This window comes from Eleginops maclovinus, chromosome 12, assembly GCF_036324505.1.
Source record: "Eleginops maclovinus isolate JMC-PN-2008 ecotype Puerto Natales chromosome 12, JC_Emac_rtc_rv5, whole genome shotgun sequence".
NCBI classification, from domain to species: Eukaryota; Metazoa; Chordata; class Actinopteri; order Perciformes; family Eleginopidae; genus Eleginops; species Eleginops maclovinus.
In genome coordinates this window covers 14,649,545-14,668,729 of record NC_086360.1, presented here as the reverse complement: position 1 = coordinate 14,668,729, position 19,185 = coordinate 14,649,545, and the positions used below count along the sequence as shown (strand labels likewise).

The 19,185-nt window shown below is 39.3% G+C and overlaps 1 protein-coding gene across 1 annotated transcript in view; it reads left to right on the top strand.

Moving 5' to 3' along the window:
* dock8 (dedicator of cytokinesis 8) overlaps positions 1 to 19,185 on the top strand; it is a 50,105-nt gene that overhangs the window by 19,631 nt on the left and 11,289 nt on the right. Inside the window, 29 exon segments of the mRNA XM_063896682.1 lie at positions 2,810 to 2,959; positions 3,165 to 3,245; positions 3,406 to 3,568; positions 3,744 to 3,880; positions 4,331 to 4,424; positions 5,036 to 5,198; positions 5,909 to 6,026; positions 6,620 to 6,690; positions 6,835 to 6,979; positions 7,167 to 7,268; positions 7,421 to 7,516; positions 7,754 to 7,988; positions 8,531 to 8,695; positions 8,799 to 8,974; positions 9,312 to 9,404; positions 10,312 to 10,407; positions 10,933 to 11,082; positions 11,350 to 11,463; positions 11,652 to 11,807; positions 12,269 to 12,408; positions 12,715 to 12,878; positions 13,413 to 13,564; positions 14,795 to 14,977; positions 15,111 to 15,237; positions 15,719 to 15,806; positions 15,971 to 16,067; positions 16,590 to 16,724; positions 16,834 to 16,986; positions 18,941 to 19,099. Coding sequence (XP_063752752.1) covers positions 2,810 to 2,959; positions 3,165 to 3,245; positions 3,406 to 3,568; positions 3,744 to 3,880; positions 4,331 to 4,424; positions 5,036 to 5,198; positions 5,909 to 6,026; positions 6,620 to 6,690; positions 6,835 to 6,979; positions 7,167 to 7,268; positions 7,421 to 7,516; positions 7,754 to 7,988; positions 8,531 to 8,695; positions 8,799 to 8,974; positions 9,312 to 9,404; positions 10,312 to 10,407; positions 10,933 to 11,082; positions 11,350 to 11,463; positions 11,652 to 11,807; positions 12,269 to 12,408; positions 12,715 to 12,878; positions 13,413 to 13,564; positions 14,795 to 14,977; positions 15,111 to 15,237; positions 15,719 to 15,806; positions 15,971 to 16,067; positions 16,590 to 16,724; positions 16,834 to 16,986; positions 18,941 to 19,099 — 3,903 coding nt within the window.

Sequence of the window (19,185 nt, the reverse complement as noted above, 5' to 3'; positions counted from 1 at the left end):
GGAAGCATCTTAAAACGTGATGACTTGTCAAATAGAGTACAACTTTGAAGTTAACAGGTTAACATTGACCAAAAGTAAAGCCTTACCAACTAACTTTATGGCAATGGCTCGATTTTGTGTCACACACTTTGCAGGTGCATGGATGAGATTAAACTGAAAGTCGTGTTTGAATTATTTTGCAGGCTTGTTTCATGATGGTTGTTGCATGAAATGTGCATCCCATTGATGCAGGGAGGTCTGGTAGTTTCTTTTGGCAGTCAGCACGGCGGTGAGGGATCAGTGTAATCTAAAAGGTTTTATGTCTCATCGTCCTCTCATATTTATGCCCCTGGGGGGGTCCTCATGTTCTACTACCAATACTGTTGCATTTTCCCAGTCAAACATTTTGAGCCATGGCTGTTTGCGTGAGTTCTGTGGATTTACACAGCTGGATAGTTTTTGGGGTGAAGGTCGGGAAGGCTTTAATTTGTACTTAAGTACTCACGATCTCTGAGATGAGACCAGGTTTTAGCCAACGGCCTTGCCCTCTTCTCAACGCTGACCAGCTGCTTGTAGCTTGTCTGCAGGACGAATGGCTCCTCAGGGTTAGAAAGAGTGAATTAATGCCCTTTATGTTTGCAACTAGACTGTATATTAGCTGGTCTTGGGATAACACGAGCAGTATAATTGTATGAAACATGTATCCTGTATGTCAAAGAGTGTGCTGTTCTGTATCCTACAGACATCTGTCTTCAAAACTGGAGCTGAAGTGTCACATTTTCACAGAGTATTTCACTTAAGTTCATTAATTTTATTATCTGTTAAACTCAAGACTGATCTTGTGGAGGTCAATACGACATCCTACCTATTAAATTGAGCAGATCCTGACTGTCAAAGGGTGATACAAGTGTGTATGTCTGAGTGAACTAGGTCAAACTTCCAAGCTTGTTTTGTCAGTTACATGTATTTAAAGTGTGAAGCATTTGTAACCTTCCCATTTATCCGTCACCCTTTCATTTTTTTACTTTCTTTTTCACTTTCTGCCCTCTTCAATGTAACTTTCCTCTCCAACTCTCTTCAGTACACTTTCTGTTCTCTGTCTCCTCAGGAGCAATATATATCAGTTTACTGACACATTTCTGCTGCCTCTGCCTTATTTTCTCTCTGTTTCTCTGCATACCTTACTTTTGTCTCTGTATCTCATTGGAGTTTTGTTGCTATGTCTGTATTTGTATGTTTTGATCACACACATGTTGTTATTTCACATCTGGGGAATCTGCAGCAGATGTTTTTGTATAAATCCATATAATACTCTTGTTATTATTCATGCTTCTCTGGTCTCTCAACCAGGATACTGACATGATTTGATCCTCCAAGTGGCCTACTTTATATTAACAGACAAGAACAGACACATTTTTGTGAGTTAATACTGTATGTCATCACATTCACAAGAAAAATGTAGGCTCTTTACGACAGGGGTTAATTAATGTTCTCCTTGTTATTTTTCTACAAGAACAGACACGCTTTGTTTTGCTGAACTGTAACTGCAGACTGTTTACACTATGAGTGATAGGAAGTTTCTCAGGAATACTGTGGTAGGATACACTTCAATAACTTAACTCAGTCCTTCTGCTGTTTGGTTGACAAGACATTTCTTACTCACTGAAGCAGGGACCAGATGGCAGAACAATATTCATGGATTCACGGCTCTTTATAGGAGAATGTCTGTATGAATATAGCTGAGATGTTCATTCAGTTGGTTCTTTTTTTGGATAGTTGTTAAAAGTTCTTCCGCTTTACAAAATATAAACATTTGCTCAGTCGGTGACAACCTCTATGCTCTGACAGACATGTAGTGATAAAATGCCATTACATTCTTTGTGTCCCATTGACGCCAGATTCAGTGTTATGAAGATTGACATTTGACAAATGAATGTCATAAGAATTTCGTATGAATGTTAACACATTGAATAGTCGCCCTTTGTTTGTCCTGTTTCATGAGAATATTCATTTTAATATGCTGTTTAAGTCAGCTAGCTTTGATTATTTAGATGGGATTTCTGTGATTCAAAGAAGTCATGTAAGAGGTTTACTCCTCCACTGCACTCTTTTAAAGAACTGTAACTCTTGTGCCAAGTGTGCCGTATTTTGACGTGACCGGGTCATTTGCACAGTCCGGCTTTCTAGCTAGCTAGTTTTAACAAAATCAGATATAAAACAGACCAAAAATGATACACCTAGAATACTTTTCATAGTTTGGATATGTGATCATGTTAGAAATGTTTTGCTGCCAGAGGTCAGCTTTGGTGTGGTCAATGTAACGGAACAGTATGAGGGAGAGTGTTTCCAGTGAAGAGGATCACATGACACCCACCAGGCCAGGCCACGACATATGGCTGTGCATCTAGCCTCAGGTGTTAAGGAAGGGAAGTAGTGGAATGTAGCGAGTTGTAGGCTAGACTTTTTGTATTTTCTTTATGAAAACATTTGATTGATGGTAAAAGAGAATATTTCCTGATCTTTCATACATTTTATTGTTTCATTTTTGTTTACCTCTGTTCGTCACAAATCTTAAAAAAGAGAACTTCAGAAAAACATAAATGGATGATATACTGTATGCATATGCTTTTTGAAACTCTTTACATGGAATTGTGTTTGATTCTGAACATCAATATAAAGAAACAGTTTTGGTTTACACAAAAGAGTGTCCTGAACAGTTTTTAAAATTGATTCATGGAATATTAAATTGGAGTTGGATAGTTGATGACGAATACTGTCAAAACAATACATTTGTCTTGTTCTCAAAACATTCCCCTTTGTCTACCTCCAGATATCAGAGGATTTCCATTGTGATCTGAACTCGGAATACTTCAAAAACTTCTTGAAACCTCACACTCCTAATGTGGATCATTCTACTCTCGCCAGATCTGCTATCTTCTCCGTCACATACCCTTCCCCAGATATTTACCTTGTCATCAAGGTAATAAATAAATCCATAGCACCTATGAATGCTAAAACAGAAAGAAATATTCTGCCATTTTTTTCCTAGGTTAAATAACTTAGTTATACACCAGCATTAGTTTGAGACACCCTGTTTTTCAATTAAATGTTGCCTTTGCATCTCTTGCTGAAAATATTCCCTGTACTACACCTATGCTAACAAATGATGGATTCTTGTGTTTTAGATTGAAAAGGTTCTCCAACAGGGAGAGATCGGTGAATGTGCTGACCCCTACATGACACTGAGAGAATGTGACTCAACAAAGGTAATGTTTGCAAAGCAATTATTGTTGTCACTAAACAGTAAAACAGGAAGAAGATACTGCAAATCCCTCCTTTTACCAACCTCATTTTAACATTTACTTTTAGCATACTATGTTCCTATATTTGAAGGCATTTTATTGCATATATTAATTGCTTTTTCAGAACAAAGACAAGCTTGAGAAGCTGCGAGGGCAGGCAGAGACATTCTGCCAGAGGCTGGGCCGATATCGTATGCCGTTTGCCTGGGCAACTGTTAACATAATGGAGGTCATCTCCACTGCTACGATAGACCGTGACGTCACAGACTCAGACAGCCTTAAAGGAGGTGTGTGCTTGTGTTCGTTTGTTCTCATTAAATGGCTTTTTTTGACAGTAAAACCTTGTTGATGACTTTTTTTGTGCATTTCCATCAGATAGAGTGTTTAATAGGTGTGTGTGTGTGTGTGTGCGTGCGTGCGTGCGTGCGTGTGTCATATGACCTTTGCACTTCGTTTTTGCAGGTAAATCCAGTAGCATTGACCGTCGGGCAATGCTTCCAAGGAGGAATTCTGAACGTTTCAATACAATTGATGATCAATTTTGCAACGTTTCTGCCTTCAAGCCGGCCACCATCACAATCAGCACCATCTTTAAACAGGTTGGAACCTTATTGCCATGAGCTACGAGATAAAGTCTAAAGCTATTTCCTAGAGACACAAGATAAAATGTAAAAGACATACATGCTTTTGCTTACAGCCTGGCCTTTCATTCTTTGACCCAACATGCCATTCCATCATGTTTAAGCATAATTTCTGCCTTAAAGCCATGACATTGGATAAAGAGAACCAATTGTCAAGCATTGACTTCATTGTTAGAAGCAACTATTACATTTATCAATGACTTAGTATGTGTCTAAATGGGCATGTGTGATTTTCTGTGTTTTTCTTTACTGTGTGTGTGTGTGTGTGTGTGTGTGTGTGTGTGTGTGTGTGTGTGTGTGTGTGTGTGTGTGTGTGTGTGTGTGTGTGTGTGTGTGTGTGTGTGTGTGTGTGTGTGTGTGTGTGTGTGTGTGTGTGTGTGTGTGTGTGTGTGTGTGTGTGTGTGTCAGGAGGGGGATCGTTTGAGTGATGAAGATTTGCTCAAGTTTTTGTCTGAGATCAAGAAAACCTCCACTCCTCAGAGGAGAGTCAAGACAATACCAGGTAATTTTTCTTAACACATCTACACTCACTGTTTTAGTGTTTATAAATATAGAATAGTCCTTCATTATGAGAATACGGAATTCTTGCAAAGGATTTGAGAGGATCTGATATCCGTTTGTCACATACTGTATAAAGTCATACCAGCGAGTTATTAGTCTATAGACTAGTCAAAGACTTTGTTTATTCTGCACCAAGAGAAAGTGTAAAAACAAGGTTTAAAGGTAGGTTATTGGCCAGGAAATTCCTTGGCTGGTTGCCCTAACTGCTTATCGTCATCTTGATGTTGCAACAAGAGGAGACTCCAGGAATGTTTTGCACCTGGACAACAAATAGCCCAGCACATAAACCCATGTAAAATACAACATGTAGTTTTCACACTTTTTTACAGATCAAACTATTAAGAGGTCAGTCTAGTTTTTCTTCTAAGCTAATTGAATCCTCTCCTGGTTGTGGCTTTATGGTCAGACATGAGATTGGTAATGATCTTCTAAATGTACTGTAAGAAAGAGCTAAAGATTATTTGCCCCAAAGATTTTGATATTTATATTTTATTTTTGCAAGGAATTTATAGACATGACATCATATCATATGACGTATCTTGTTTTGTCCAGGTTCCATAAAACTGGACATGTCTCCAATCCACGACACACCACACGCATGTTTGTCCCCTGAGCTCATCCCTCTGATACCGGTGGCTGAGAAGAACATCCGGCCAATCAAAGAAGTGCTGGAGTTCCCATCCAGTGAGGTTTATGTCCCTCACAACATTTACAGGTCTGTACAACGCTATCCTTTTACTACTGTTTCACATTTATACATTACACTTTTTAATCCAAAGCAACTCCAGACCGTGGAAGGAAGCTCAGGAGACATAGAAACAAGGATTTGAAAAGCAAACAATTTTGTAGCTTTATGGGTAAACCAGATTTGTTTCTTTGCACTGACTCTCTGAAAGGCAGGAGACAACAAGAACAATCATGCTGTACTCATCACTCAAGAGCAGCTTTGCTCTTTTTAGTTTTGTGCCTATTTTTAGTTCTTTCCATCCAGGCTAGCTGTGAAATTGCCTCACAGTGTAACAATGAGGAGGCAGCCTGAATGAGCAGAGGTTTAAATCAACACTCCGGTTTAAAATGGTTCCGCTTGAATCAAAACATTCGTTGCATCAAGTGTGAACAAGTCCCCTGCATGGTAATTATGTACTGATATTCTCTGAGCAATTCTTCAGAGGAATCTGTGGTATTTCCCTGTAGTCCAGGTTTCCACAGATTACAGTGTCGTATTAAACCACAGGTCCCAGTAAATCACTTTGTCTGTTCTTTTCTCTGACATGACCGTCACCTTACCACAACTACAGTATGTTGCTTCCCGCTTGGTGCCCTCTAGTGATGTCTATTGGAACTTCTTTATCATATATAGAAGGGTTTGCATATTTTTTAAATGTACTAATTAAAGTTTTTTTTTCTTTCTTTTTATTAATGTAGGAACCTGCTCTATGTCTACCCCCAGAGGCTAAACTTTGTCAACAGGCTTACATCAGCAAGAAACATCACTATCAAGATGCAGTTTATGAGCGGAGAGGACCTGAGCTGTGCCCTGCCTGTGAGTGCAGCCCTTTTATGATATGTTGTCTAACGTGACTTTTATAACAATGACATTGATTTGTACTCTTTGTGTTTCCCTATTGAGATGCAGTGGAAGGATAGTGAATTATAGGGAATGCTGCACTGAAAAGGCTTTTTCTTTAAAGATAACTATTATGCGTAAGCCTTAAATTAGCTTTAGATACATTTTTGAATTCAATCTTACACATGCAGGATTTTGGATATGTGGATATCTCCTATCTTGAGATTAAAGATTCAGATTAATAGGATATTTTAAGAGCCGGTTTGAACAGGAGGAATGATTGTAGCAATAAAACATCTGTTTCGAGATTCACATGGAAACATGACTATTGGTTTAAGATTGTCTTTAAAAATTAGAATAGAAGTAATCCATTAAGAAGATATTATATTGTGTATATTTTGGCATTATTGTTTTAAAAAATCACTACACTGTCACTGGTGTACATGAAATACAGATGTCTGCCAAGCCCAGTCTACCCTGATGTGTTATTCAAATGTTGTGTGGTTTGATAAAAGAACGTTTTAAGAATCTATAATTCCTGATTTGTTTTCTCCCCTATCAATTTTCAGGTCATTTTTGGGAAATCAAGTGGCCCTGAATTTTTAAAGGAAGGCTACAACCCTGTTACCTACCATAACAAGCAAGTTCACATTACTGCTTTACATAACACCGTTTGTGATGAAAGCTCATACAAACAGTTTGGATAATGTTATTTTATTGTCTCTCCCTTGTGTCTCTCCCTTTGTGTGGATTCCTTTGTTACTCCCTTTTTCTCTATCTTCAGGTCCCCAGACTTCTACGAGGAGGTGAAGCTGGCTCTTCCAGCCCGTCTGACAGAGCGACATCACCTGCTGTTCACGTTCTACCACATCAGCTGCCAGCAGAAACAGAACCAGAGTGGCAGCTGCGAGACGCTCATTGGATATTCAGTGAGATTTCTCCTTTGCTACCCAACTATTCTTCTTAATTTAACACATGCAAACAAAAATGTTATGTAACCAAACCTGCAAATTAAACAACAGTTAATTACTAAAACTATTTAATGAATGGTAATACATAGATATTCATTTTACTACATAACTCAGATTACAAACTTATTGTTACATTTTCATGTAGTGGCTGCCCATGCTGAATAATGACCGACTGCAGACTGGTCAGTTCTGTCTGCCCATCGCCTTGGAGCGACTACCTCCCAACTATTCACTGCACACACCTGAGGTACCGACATCTGTTATATTTATGTTTTTAAAATCATTCTACATGTCAGACTCTTGCTACTGTATGTAGGAGCAGGCTTGTATTCTTGGAAGGATACACACATATTGAAGACTGAACACGTACATTAATCATTTCTGTGTCTTGTTGTGTAGAGACTTCCTCCACAGAACCCTCCGGTCAAGTGGATGGAGAGTCATAAAGGTCTTTTCAACCTTGAGATCCAAGCTGTGTCTTCTGTACACACACAGGTGAGTAGTGGTTGCATTCAAAAGCACAACAAGACCATGACTATTTTGCTTACCTTTCCCACCAAGTCTGTCAATATGTAAATGTCCACTCTGCTGTAGTAAGACATCCACCCTGAAGTATTACATGCACCATATCCTGTTACACTTGTTTCTTACGTCTCATTCATTTTCGTCATGTCGTTTTCTTATCTCTCTGCTTTCCTACACTGTAACAAACCATCACCTTTTCTGTACCAGGACAACCACCTGGAGCGGTTTTTCACCCTCTGCCATGCTCTTGAGGGAGGAGCTACATTCCCGCTGCGGGTCAGGGAGGAGAAGATTCCAGAAAACAAGCTGGAGCATGAGCTGAAGCTCAGCATCATCTCCCTGTCCTCCTCCAGACTAGAGCCTCTGGTTCTCTTCCTCCATCTGGTGCTAGATAAACTCTTCACCCTCATCATGCAGCCCATGGTCATCGCTGGCCAGACCGGTGAGGAGTTAGCTGTTGCTGCAGAGAAATGGACACTTTGTAACTCTTGCAAATATTTCTTTCACATGTTCTCAAGATTAAGTATTTTTGACAGACTTACTTCTGACCAATTATAGTACTTTAAAATCAATTTCATAAGTTGGAAAATAAGAATTATGTTGGGTCAATCATTGATTGTAGGTTGTTAACTAACTTTGTTATTCATCGTTAATAATGTTTGTCTACAATGTTTGTATTAAACAAGAGATAGAGGTATACTTCTCAAAGTCCTATTTCTTTCTCATCAGCAATAGAAAAATACTTCCAATCCAAGCAAACATCAGTGAATGTTTTGGCATATACATTTCCTGTCAATGAACTAGTAGATTAATACAACAATTATTTAAGCACTAATTTACTGTTTTTATATGCAACTTTCTGAAAATCAATTTAAGATCAGGAACAATATTGATTATGTGTCACAGTATTTTGGATGGTTTTGTGTCTCATTCCATGACTGATATTATAGCTCTAACATGTTTGTGTGCATGTCTGTCCCACAGCTAATCTGGCCCAGATAGCCTTCGAGTCAGTGGTGTCTATTGTCAACAGTCTTCATAACAGTCAGGAGCTGATCAGGGACCAGCAGGGTAGGAACAGCCTCTTGGCAACCTACCTTTACTGGGTGTTTCGTCTGCCTGACCCCCCTCGAGAAGCACAGAATGCAGGTAATATATCTATTTATATAGGCGATTTTCCTTGGATTATATTTGCTATCATTGCCGTAGGAATTAACAATATATTTGCATGCGTTCATGGACCTGTCTTCAGATTTAGGGAATATACCATCGGCAGAGAGCCGATACAGCACCATGGGTCGGGCCACAGCAGCCACAGTCGGCTCTATGCTTCTTGAATCCAGAATCCGCAGCAGCAGTAACCCTGACATCCCCGCTCCACACACTTCTGCTGAAGATGCTGAGGTCAAAAACATCCTCTCTTCCAAGGTATTGAAGTTTTCCATAACAAATCTCCTAAAATGTATCCGTAGGACTATTAGACAATTAGGTTTGTGTCATATAAATTAAGCTCAGTTGTTAGAGTAATAAGCATGGATTAAAAAGTGTATAATCTGTACTCAAAGTCTTTATTTCCCCAGGCCAACACAATGCATGAGCAGTGCAAAATGTAAATTCCCTGCCATGCTTGCAAATACACACAAAACAGTCATTTGCTGTTCATCCCCACAGTACATTAGGTATTCTGATAGACCACTAGACGCCCACTTTAATGAATGCATCCATCACGTTCAATGTGATGGAACCTGTGTGTTTCTTTCTCCAGGGCCACAACAACCCAGGCAGCCGCATGTCCACCATTGTGGACTTAAACAACCACCAGAACTCCACAGGAAACACCAGGCCCTCCAACAGAAAGGTACAAAAGTTTTTCCCACCACCATGGTATGTGAGAGAACACACCCCAGGTTCCTGATCATTGTTTGCAAAACCTAGTTGCAGACATTTGCATATTAATGAGAAGTAATGAAACATTTATTGATGTATCCTATCCAAATGTTCTCAATATTCACATATCCAAATGATGTTGTGCAATAAAATATTAGCATTGAGGCAGAGTGAGGTGTCCCCACAGGAGAAAACTAAAGGCAAAGAATGACATAAAAATGAATCATCACTCAAGTTCAACCTTCTAAAATATGCCTTCAGTAAAGACTAGCATTTCTGTACTGTATTCCTTTATATATAAAACTATGGAGAACTCCCAATTATTAAAATTGAGACATGCCTTTCTTCAAATGAAGTATTGTGTTGTAGAATTCATTATATTTTATGATGGATTTAGCTTGCAATGGTTAAATAGTAGCAGTGAAATGCACACTATTCATTTTAAATGTAGATGCATTACGTTGACGTATCATTGGCTTCTTATGTTTACTTTGTTTTGGTTATCAAACAACATTAGAAAGGGTTTTTTTCTGTGTTTATAGATAATTTCAAAGAGAATAAAACTACTTCTTACTATTAGGATTAGGTCTGAATTTAACATCAGTGTGGCTTGAAACTTCTTACTGCAGAGTTTAACACAAGAGCTTTCTGCCACCAGTTCCCTCTTGTTACCAAAAGGTGGCAGTGTGACACTTAAAACACCAGTATGTTGGTTTTGGTTTTATCTTTTCAAAGCTCAGCCGGTATTTCTAAAATAAATTCATATAGACATTCAGTATAATTCTTACAGATGCTCTGTTTGAGAAACATGCTTTATTCCATTAGCTACCCAATGGAGGCTGGTTCTCACCACAGTCTGTGTATTTTCTGTCTTGCAGCAGTTTCATGAGGAGTTGGCCCTGCAGATGGTGGTCAGCACTGGGGTCTGCAGAGAGAATGCTTACAAATATGCCTGGTTCTTCTTTGAGCTGCTGGTCAGTGTGCTTTAAAAAAAAATGTGTTTACAGTGGGTGGTTTTATGATTGACACTTAGCTCTATGAGAAAAAAGCTAAGACTGCTTAGGCTGTTAATGATAAATGAAGTAATAAAAAGGACTCTCAAAAAACCAACCATGACCTTGTGGCCACACACCTTAAAAGATGAATGAAGGTTTTATTGTGTGGTGAACAAAAGGGCATTTTAAAACAAATGCATTCTGTAATTTATGAAACCGCGTGACAATTTATCACTCTTTTGGAGGTTTTGAAGTCTATCATCACTCACTTTTGCTCTCATCCTTTCAGTTCATCTCACTTATTTATGTTTTGTCTTGAATAACTTCACTACAGGATGCTCATTTTTACTTACTAAGGGTATCTTTTTTTAATTTGACTGAAAAATTAGGATGAAAGGGAATGATTGATAATGAAACCTCGCTCTTATATTAACTTGCATTTCCATAGTTTTCCCTCTTTTGTTAAAATCCGGTGTTTCACATTTATCATGTGTGTTCAAACAGGTGAAAAGCATGGCTCAGCATGTGTCTGAGTTGGACAAGCAGAATGTCCCTAGGAGAAGCCGTTTCTCTGACCGATTTAAAGATGACATCACCACCATTGTTTCAGTGGTCACAGCTGAGATCGGGACCATCCTTGTAAAACAACAAAAGGTTAGGAATATGATGACAATACATTTTGCTCATCAATATTTTACTTTGTCAGACAAGTGTAACCCCAAACACTCTACACTGTGCACTTTCTGTTTTCCTGGGGTCGGTAGTGGCAGTTTAAGTACATTTTGTCAGTGTCCTCCAAACAACAGGGAATTAGAGGTGCTTATTAAATGCCTGTTTGGAATTAAAAACTCCAAGAGATGCCTGGCAAGATCCAGTCAGTGCAGCTTACTGATTTTTGTCTGTTGATTTTTGTTGTTTTAGGAAGTAGAGCAAGCAGAGAAAGTCAACATCAGCCTGGCATTCTTCCTCTACGACCTGCTTTCTCTCATGGACCGAGGATTTGTCTTTCAGCTGGTAAAAAACTACTGCAACCAGGTACATAACACTGAACACAAACCAACATCATTTAATATATATATATATATATATATATATATTTTTTTTTTAAATAGACTTAATTCAGTAAGTGGGAACTATTTTATTTTGTTTTTTTTAATGTATTTCTTCTGAAAGTATTATCATGTATTCATTTTTAATACCTTTTCGCTCAATATCCCCTCTAGATGTCAGCTAAGAGTGTGTCAATGCCGACATTGATCAGCATGCGTCTTGAGTTCCTGCGAATCTTGTGCAGTCACGAGCACTACCTCAACCTGAGCCTGTTCTTCAGCGGCCCTGCCTCCGCTCCTGGGTCACCGTGTCCCTCTATCTCCTCACAGGTCTGCCCACTTCTCAGGCAAAAAACGTGTATATTTTTAAAACAGCCATTAGTTGATTGTTACGTCATTGACAGTAAATACTACAATCTGATTTAGTGAAATTGTGGCATGTCAAGTTTATTTATAAAATGTGTGTAAATGGTTTGTTTCAGAAGATTTCATAATATGTACAGCATTGGACACTCTAAATTCAGACCCACATTTGGATAAGTATTATCATCAGGGCTGTAATACTCTAAGTGAGCTGTGTAAATGTTTGGGCCATCATGCTTTTACATTTGCCATTCGAACGAACACATCTAGTAAAATTCAAACACAAGGAGTGCTAAGGAGAATTGAAAAGGGGAGTGTGGGGAGTCATTTTATAAAGTGGATGAGTTTAAAAAGTACTTTGCTTCCCATTTAGGAACAATCTTACCCTACTTCTGTTCCTGAGCCTTGCATTTCATCTTTCCTCTCAGAGTTCCAGCTCGTGTAGTTTCCAGGAGCAGCAGAGGATCCTGGGGCTGTTTGAGCTTTCTCAGGAATTCAAACAGCAGCACTACCTCACCGGTCTGCTGCTCACAGAACTCAGTGCTGCCCTAGACATGGAGTCAGAGGGGTATGGAAACATAGACACCTTCAAGTTTTTACCTCCTTTATAACCTTGGTATCACAAAGCTATTCAATCAAATGTTATATCCAATTTATTTTATGGCACACAATAGAGAAAACCACAGACCCTACGAGCATGCATGCTTGCTTAGACATATTGTGCATGTTTGCTTTGATATGGTCACATTCTAATAATAAATAAACTTCCACATGCTAATGAATATACTGTATATAACATCTGTTAAAACATGTATACTTCTAACTGAGCTGTTGGATTTATTGAAACTTTTAAAATGTGTATGTTTGTTCGCAGGGGAAAGGTCCAGAGAAAGGCTATCAATGCAATCTACAGCCTGCTGTGCTCCCATGATCTCGACCATCGCTGTATTAAACCTGAGGTCAGAGCTAAGGTGGCTGCTCTTTACCTCTCCCTGGTTGGGATTATTATTGACTCCACCAACTACCTGGACTTCACAGGTATACATTAAATACACACAAACACACAAACACACGCTCTGTGGTATAAATTGCAAACAGGCTCATTTCGTAACATGCACTTCAAGTCATGGTGAGATACATAGATACATCTAGTACATAGATTCAAGTTTTTCGTGGTAGAGTAAACACAAAAACCACAGTGTGTGCAAACTTAGCCACTCTCAAGAGTTGGTGATATGGTTATCATTTAAACTATTACCCTACACCCTTTAAAGATCACATCACTTTGCTCGATAGCCACTTGATTGGCTCCATGTTAAATTTCAAGATTCTGCTTCTTACTTTTAGTCCCTGAACTCCGACCTTCATAACTACACACCTTCCCATTCTCTTAGATCTTCTTATGCTATCATCGTTCCATTGTGCCACATGTGTTAGTGCTCGATTCCTTCCTCCCTTCTAACTTTGATAAAGACTCAGTGTCAGAAGTGTGTCAGAGTAAATGCTGTACTGTAATCCTGTGTGCTCCAGTCCTTTTCTTTAGAATATTTGACCCTTGTTTTTTCTCCGTAGTTACTGACACGCGCGGTGGGAAAAACAAGACGGGCGGACCTGAGGATGACCTTGAAAATGTCCCACCCATCAATCAGTCTGTTGCCATGGCGATTGCCGGGAATCCCTTCAACACGCTCGGACGGAATGCACTCGTTTCCATGGCATCTATGGTAAAATTATGAAAACGATCATTTCTTTATGACGACATGATAACTGATTATAGCATACTTTTCATTATTTAAAAAAAGTTCAAAAGTGTGTGTGTGTGTGTGTGTGTGTGTGATTGTATCAGCGTGCATTCTGCCTAACAGGTGAGCTGCACTGAGGTAGATTGATTAGCTGTCAGAGCCACACACACACTTCATCCATTCTGTAAAATCACACACGCACATACAAACACTCACACAGGTCTGCGGGAGATGTTTTATGGGAAGCCATTGCCATCATAAGTGAACAGGGCCGTCGTAGCTGACAAACACATCCATCAAGTGTAGCTACAGCAACAACACAGGCACTAAAAAAGAATGTTGCCAATCTCCCTCAATTCCTCTGCTTCCCTCTAAAAGATGAATCAGGCCTTTGTATGTCGTTACATGAAATACTGTTGTGGAAAAACTGAATTTCACACAACTGAGCCATCCGCCTGGTATCCATCACAAATCCAAACATGGCGCTTGTTTCACATTTTCAGGCAGCTCCCCTTCAAACAGTGTTAGCAACAGAAATGCATTTTTTTCCCATGAAGTACATTTCAAATAAATATACTACATTATCAAATAAACAAGTGATGTTATTGTTTATGTGCTACAAATATTTGACGTTGGCTCTGGTGACGTTAGCTCAACTCAGTCCTGCAGGGAAACATAGACCTGGTATCCAGGTTCTAGGTGGGACACCTAGAGCACAAGAAGGTTAATGGCTACATTTATCAAAGCTGCCACACAGTGAAGTAACGGTAGCCCTTTGTAGAAGCGATTTATCATCACACGAATGAAGGTAAATTAATCTGCAGTAGATTTAACACCTATTAAGATGTGGAAGAGAACCATACTTCACTGAAGCCAGAGTGGATTGAAGTGTCCAGCCATGTTTGTGGTTTAGAGAAGCTTGTGAAAGATATACGGTTAGTTTGTCAGAAACACTTGTTATATGACTTTTGTGATTCAATGGTTAGAGCAGGAGACCACTACTGACAGGGTTATGCATGTGTTTCTTTGTAAAGCTCAGCTATGATACAAATATGAATGAATGTGCAGTAAAACATTCTGGATGAAAGCATTTTTTTATATATCTTGTTACTATAATATACATTGAATAGCATTTTTGGATGTTTACTTTAAACACAATTCATGAAACCTGTTTGTATCACTTTTAAAATATTTTCTATTTACTTTTCCCAGCAAGGTAAATCCATAGCCACCCTGGCAGCTGACACCAGTCGCCACCTGTTGGTGTGTTTCCTGTGGGTGATGAAGAACGCAGATAAGAGTCTGATTCAGCGCTGGACTATAGATATGCCTCCCTCACAGCTCAACAAGCTGCTGGAGCTCCTCACTATCTGTGTATCCTGCTTTGAGTATGGGGTCAGTTTGCTCAATCATCAACTTTTTAAATTATTTTTTTCATCTAAATACCGATGGAAACTTTGTGTTTATCAGAGTATGAATGTAAAGTATTGGCTGCTTGTTTTTGAAACTGGTGAATCTCTGTTTATAGGGAAAGCAGAGCGGTGACAAAGTGAGCACCCAGGCCCTGCAGAAATCTCAGCAGGCCAAGCTGCAGCTGGAAGAAGCCTTGCTGAGAGGCATGGGAGCCCGTGGAGAGATGATGAAACGAGTTGGAGGTATTGTATCTTCTTTCAAATTAATGGATACCTATTGGAATTGCTTTTTTTTTTTCAAAATGTATGTGTGTTTTTTCTGAAATATGGAAAAGTTTTCAACTGAAACTTATTTTTTTAAATGTTATCTGTATATAATAAATGTGTGCTCAGCAAGTCACTGTAAGAACCAATTTCAGGAGTCAATCAGAAATGTTGTAGATCTTATGTCTGCTCTTTTCATGTGTACATCCAAAGATATGGACTAGAGTCTCTAGACCAAGTAATTGTTTTCAATATTGTGAAAATACAGCTTTCTAACTTAATCAGCATTTTCTTATTCAAATCATCTTATTTGTTTCTTGAACTGCAATATTTCTTTAATCAAAAGACATTATGTTGCATTAATTTCTATAGGCTCATATAATGTAATTTTATTTAAACATACGCTATACATTTCTGACTGTAGGCTTAACGTGATCAGCTGCTTGTATCTCTCATACAGGAATGGATAGGACCATGGGTCAGCGAGAGAACCTACGATGGAGGAAAGACCTCACTCAGTGGAGACAGACCAACGACAGACAGGATAAGTATGTAATAACTTTTTTGTCTACTGTTTAAAAGAAGAAAAAAAAAACGGTAGATGCGTAAAAAAAAAAAAAAGTGCTTTCTCTCTGTCTGTCTTTTTCTCTCAGCGTTCTATAAATTCCGTTCTTCTTCAAATATCTATCTTTCTATCACTTTCTGCCATCAGGACTAAAGCGGAGTTGGACCAGGAGGCTATTATCAGTGGAAACTTAGCCACTGAGGCTAACCTTATAGTGCTGGACCTGCTAGAAACCATTGTGCAGGTCAAAACACTCACACACTGCAATAATGCAACACTGTACGAACAGAGCATGTACACATAAAAATGAGAGCCAGGCCATTGGCATTTTGTATTCAGTTACTAAGTCAACAAGAGAATTTAATCAGCAAGCCCAATCAGTTAATTAGTTTGCATAATTGAAATACCAACAACACTCCTGATTAGGTATTTGAATAAAAATTGATGAGCTTTCTTGGGAATGTCTTGGTATTATTAAGGCTGTCCAAACCACAGTGTGTTATCACACAGTGAATTACCATAAACCAGAGGGGAAAACATAAAGCAAAGCTACAGTACAAGTTTGACATTTCAACGTGATTCAACGTTGAATGAGTTCAGTGAAAAGATGACACAATATACCATCTACACATGTGACAGTCAGTCTCAAAACATATCTGTGTATTTTCTTTGTGAAGTTAAGTTGTGCTTCCCAGTCTATTACTATTTATTTTAAGTTGTTACTGTCTCATTTGATTTGGTATCTCTTTTCATGTCTTCTGTCCAGGCAGTACCGTTGGCTGAATGTAAGGACAGCATGGTTGGCGGGGTTTTGAAGGTGTTACTTCACTCTCTCACCTGCAATCAGAGTACCACTTTCCTCTCTCACACCTTCAGCACACTCAGAGCGCTTGTCGTTAAGGTACTTTTATTTCCACATGCGTGTGGACTCTGGATACATTGGTATATATCTGCTTATGTGTTTGTGTATACCTGCTTTAATGTGTTTGTATGTGTGTGATTGTGTGCAGTTTGGGGACCTGTTGTTTGAGGAGGAGGCAGAGCAGTGTGCAGACCTGTGCCAGAAGGTGCTTCAGTACTGCAGCAGTCCTCTGGATGAGAACAGGAGTCAGGCCTGTGCCACCCTATACCTCATCATGAGATACAGCTACAGCAATGCCAGTGTAAGGAGACGGTGACACACACACACACACCCACACACACACACACACACGGTAATGTCAGGTATTTGTTACCTTAAGCCTGTAAGATTAAACATTATTGAACATAAGAAATTGCATTTATGGTAGATCAGTATGTTTTAAGTGTACATGAGAATGAGGTACATGTTGTCATGAACACACAGTCACACACATCTTAGCCTATCTTCTCCACTTTTCCTTTCGTGCTCAGTTTTAATGTCTTCTCCATACCTATTTTGAGCGTGCTGCAGAAAGTTTCTGCTGAAGGATTTGCCTCTGAGTAGAGAGCAGAGAGATATGTCACTGTCTGCCTCCCCCATGTTCCTACCCCTCTTTAACTAATGACATCCAGACCTCTGTGTGTGTCTGCATGTGTGTGTGTGTTTCAGTACATATTGTAAGTGTGAAAGTATATGTGCCTCAAGGGCAGAAGGAAATCACGATAGACATAGAGGAGTTTGTTGCCAGAGGTGAAGAAGAGATGGAGGGAAATTTAAAAAAGAGACAGATTTGAAGGAAGGAAGGTTTAGGATAGAGTATCTTCTTTCATTTTCCGTGTTGGTTCGTTAACTGCTGTAGCAGTCAATATTTCCTGTATTTACAGTGTTTACACTTGAATGAAAGTCAGACATCAGCCTGTAGACACACACACTCACACAAACACAAACACACAGAGGTATCTACAGTTTAAAGGGAGTATTTTCCATTTGCACGTCCAACAATATGTTTGTTTATATGGTGTATACAGAAGGAGCTGTGATCTGAATTAGTGTAGCAGCCATATGACTCATTTACACAGAACTTCCTCTCCGTCTCTTCCTTTGATTATGTTTTCTTCCCTTTATCCACCCTCGTCTTGCTCTCCATCTGTCAAACATACTGTTCTTCTCGGCCAATCTTTTACTTTAATTTGAGATTGTGGTAATAAAAAGACAAAATAGAAGATTGTTTTTTGCTCAGAAATGGAACAAATTACTAAAAGCAGATACCTGTGGTTAAACCCTGTCCAGATATAGAACTGTTGGAAAGTAAGCTGAAGGAAAAGGAGCATATAAGAAAGAAAAGGAGAGAGAAAGAGACAGAGGGTTGTGTGTTGACTTAAGCTGTAATGTAGGGTACTTTTAAGTGCATACGCACACACACACACGTGCACACATGCGCACACATGCACACACACACACACACACACACACACACACACACACACACACACACACACACACACACACACACACACACACACACACACACACACACACACACACACACACACACACACACACAGAGTTAGAGGGCAGTGATGGGTGGTTAGGCTCTGGCTCCATGCTCAGTTGAACAGAATGGGGCCGTAGAGATGATCCATGGGTGATTATGTGTCTGCTAATGGGAGATCATTTCCCGCTTAGCTGGTCATGCTGGAGATAAATGGGACGTCACACACACGGGAGCACACTCACTCTCACACATGCACACAGTCCTCGCTGCAGAGGATAGAGGGCTGTTTGTCAGGCCTGTTATCTTGGACAGGTATTGTAAAGGATGGAGAGACAGGGAAAGGGAGGGGCCTGGGGACAAAAATTGAGGAGAGAAAACAACAAAACTGCGGTTAACTACAATTCAGTACTGCTTAGAATGAGCAGTATATTTAAAAGAAATGAGCGGCATTGAAATATTGATAACGATATAATAATGAACATATGTTAATGTTGTGTAAATATTCCATTTAATGTATTACTTTTATCCCTTAGCTAGAAGGGAAGATATCAAAAATAAAACAGTTTGAATTTCAGTTTCTGTGGAAAACTACAGTCTAATCACATAAAATGCAGCCTTTCTAGCATACTTCAGATTCACAGAGTACTGTGTGTAAGTGCACAATAAACACTGCGAAATGTTTAACACTGACCCTCACTGCAATCCCCACTGTCTTCTTTAGAACTTCTCAAGAGTGAAGATGCAGGTCACCATGTCTCTGGCCTCCCTGGTTGGCAAGTCCTCAGACTTCCAAGAGGAACACTTGCGGAGCTCACTGCGCACCATCCTTGCCTACGCAGAGGAGGACACTGAGATGCAGAACACTCAGCTGCCCTCACAGGTATAAGATACTGCTTTATAACATTGTTGATATATACTGTATATTGGATCATAGTCTCATGCCTGCCTGTTGTGTTTGTCCGTATT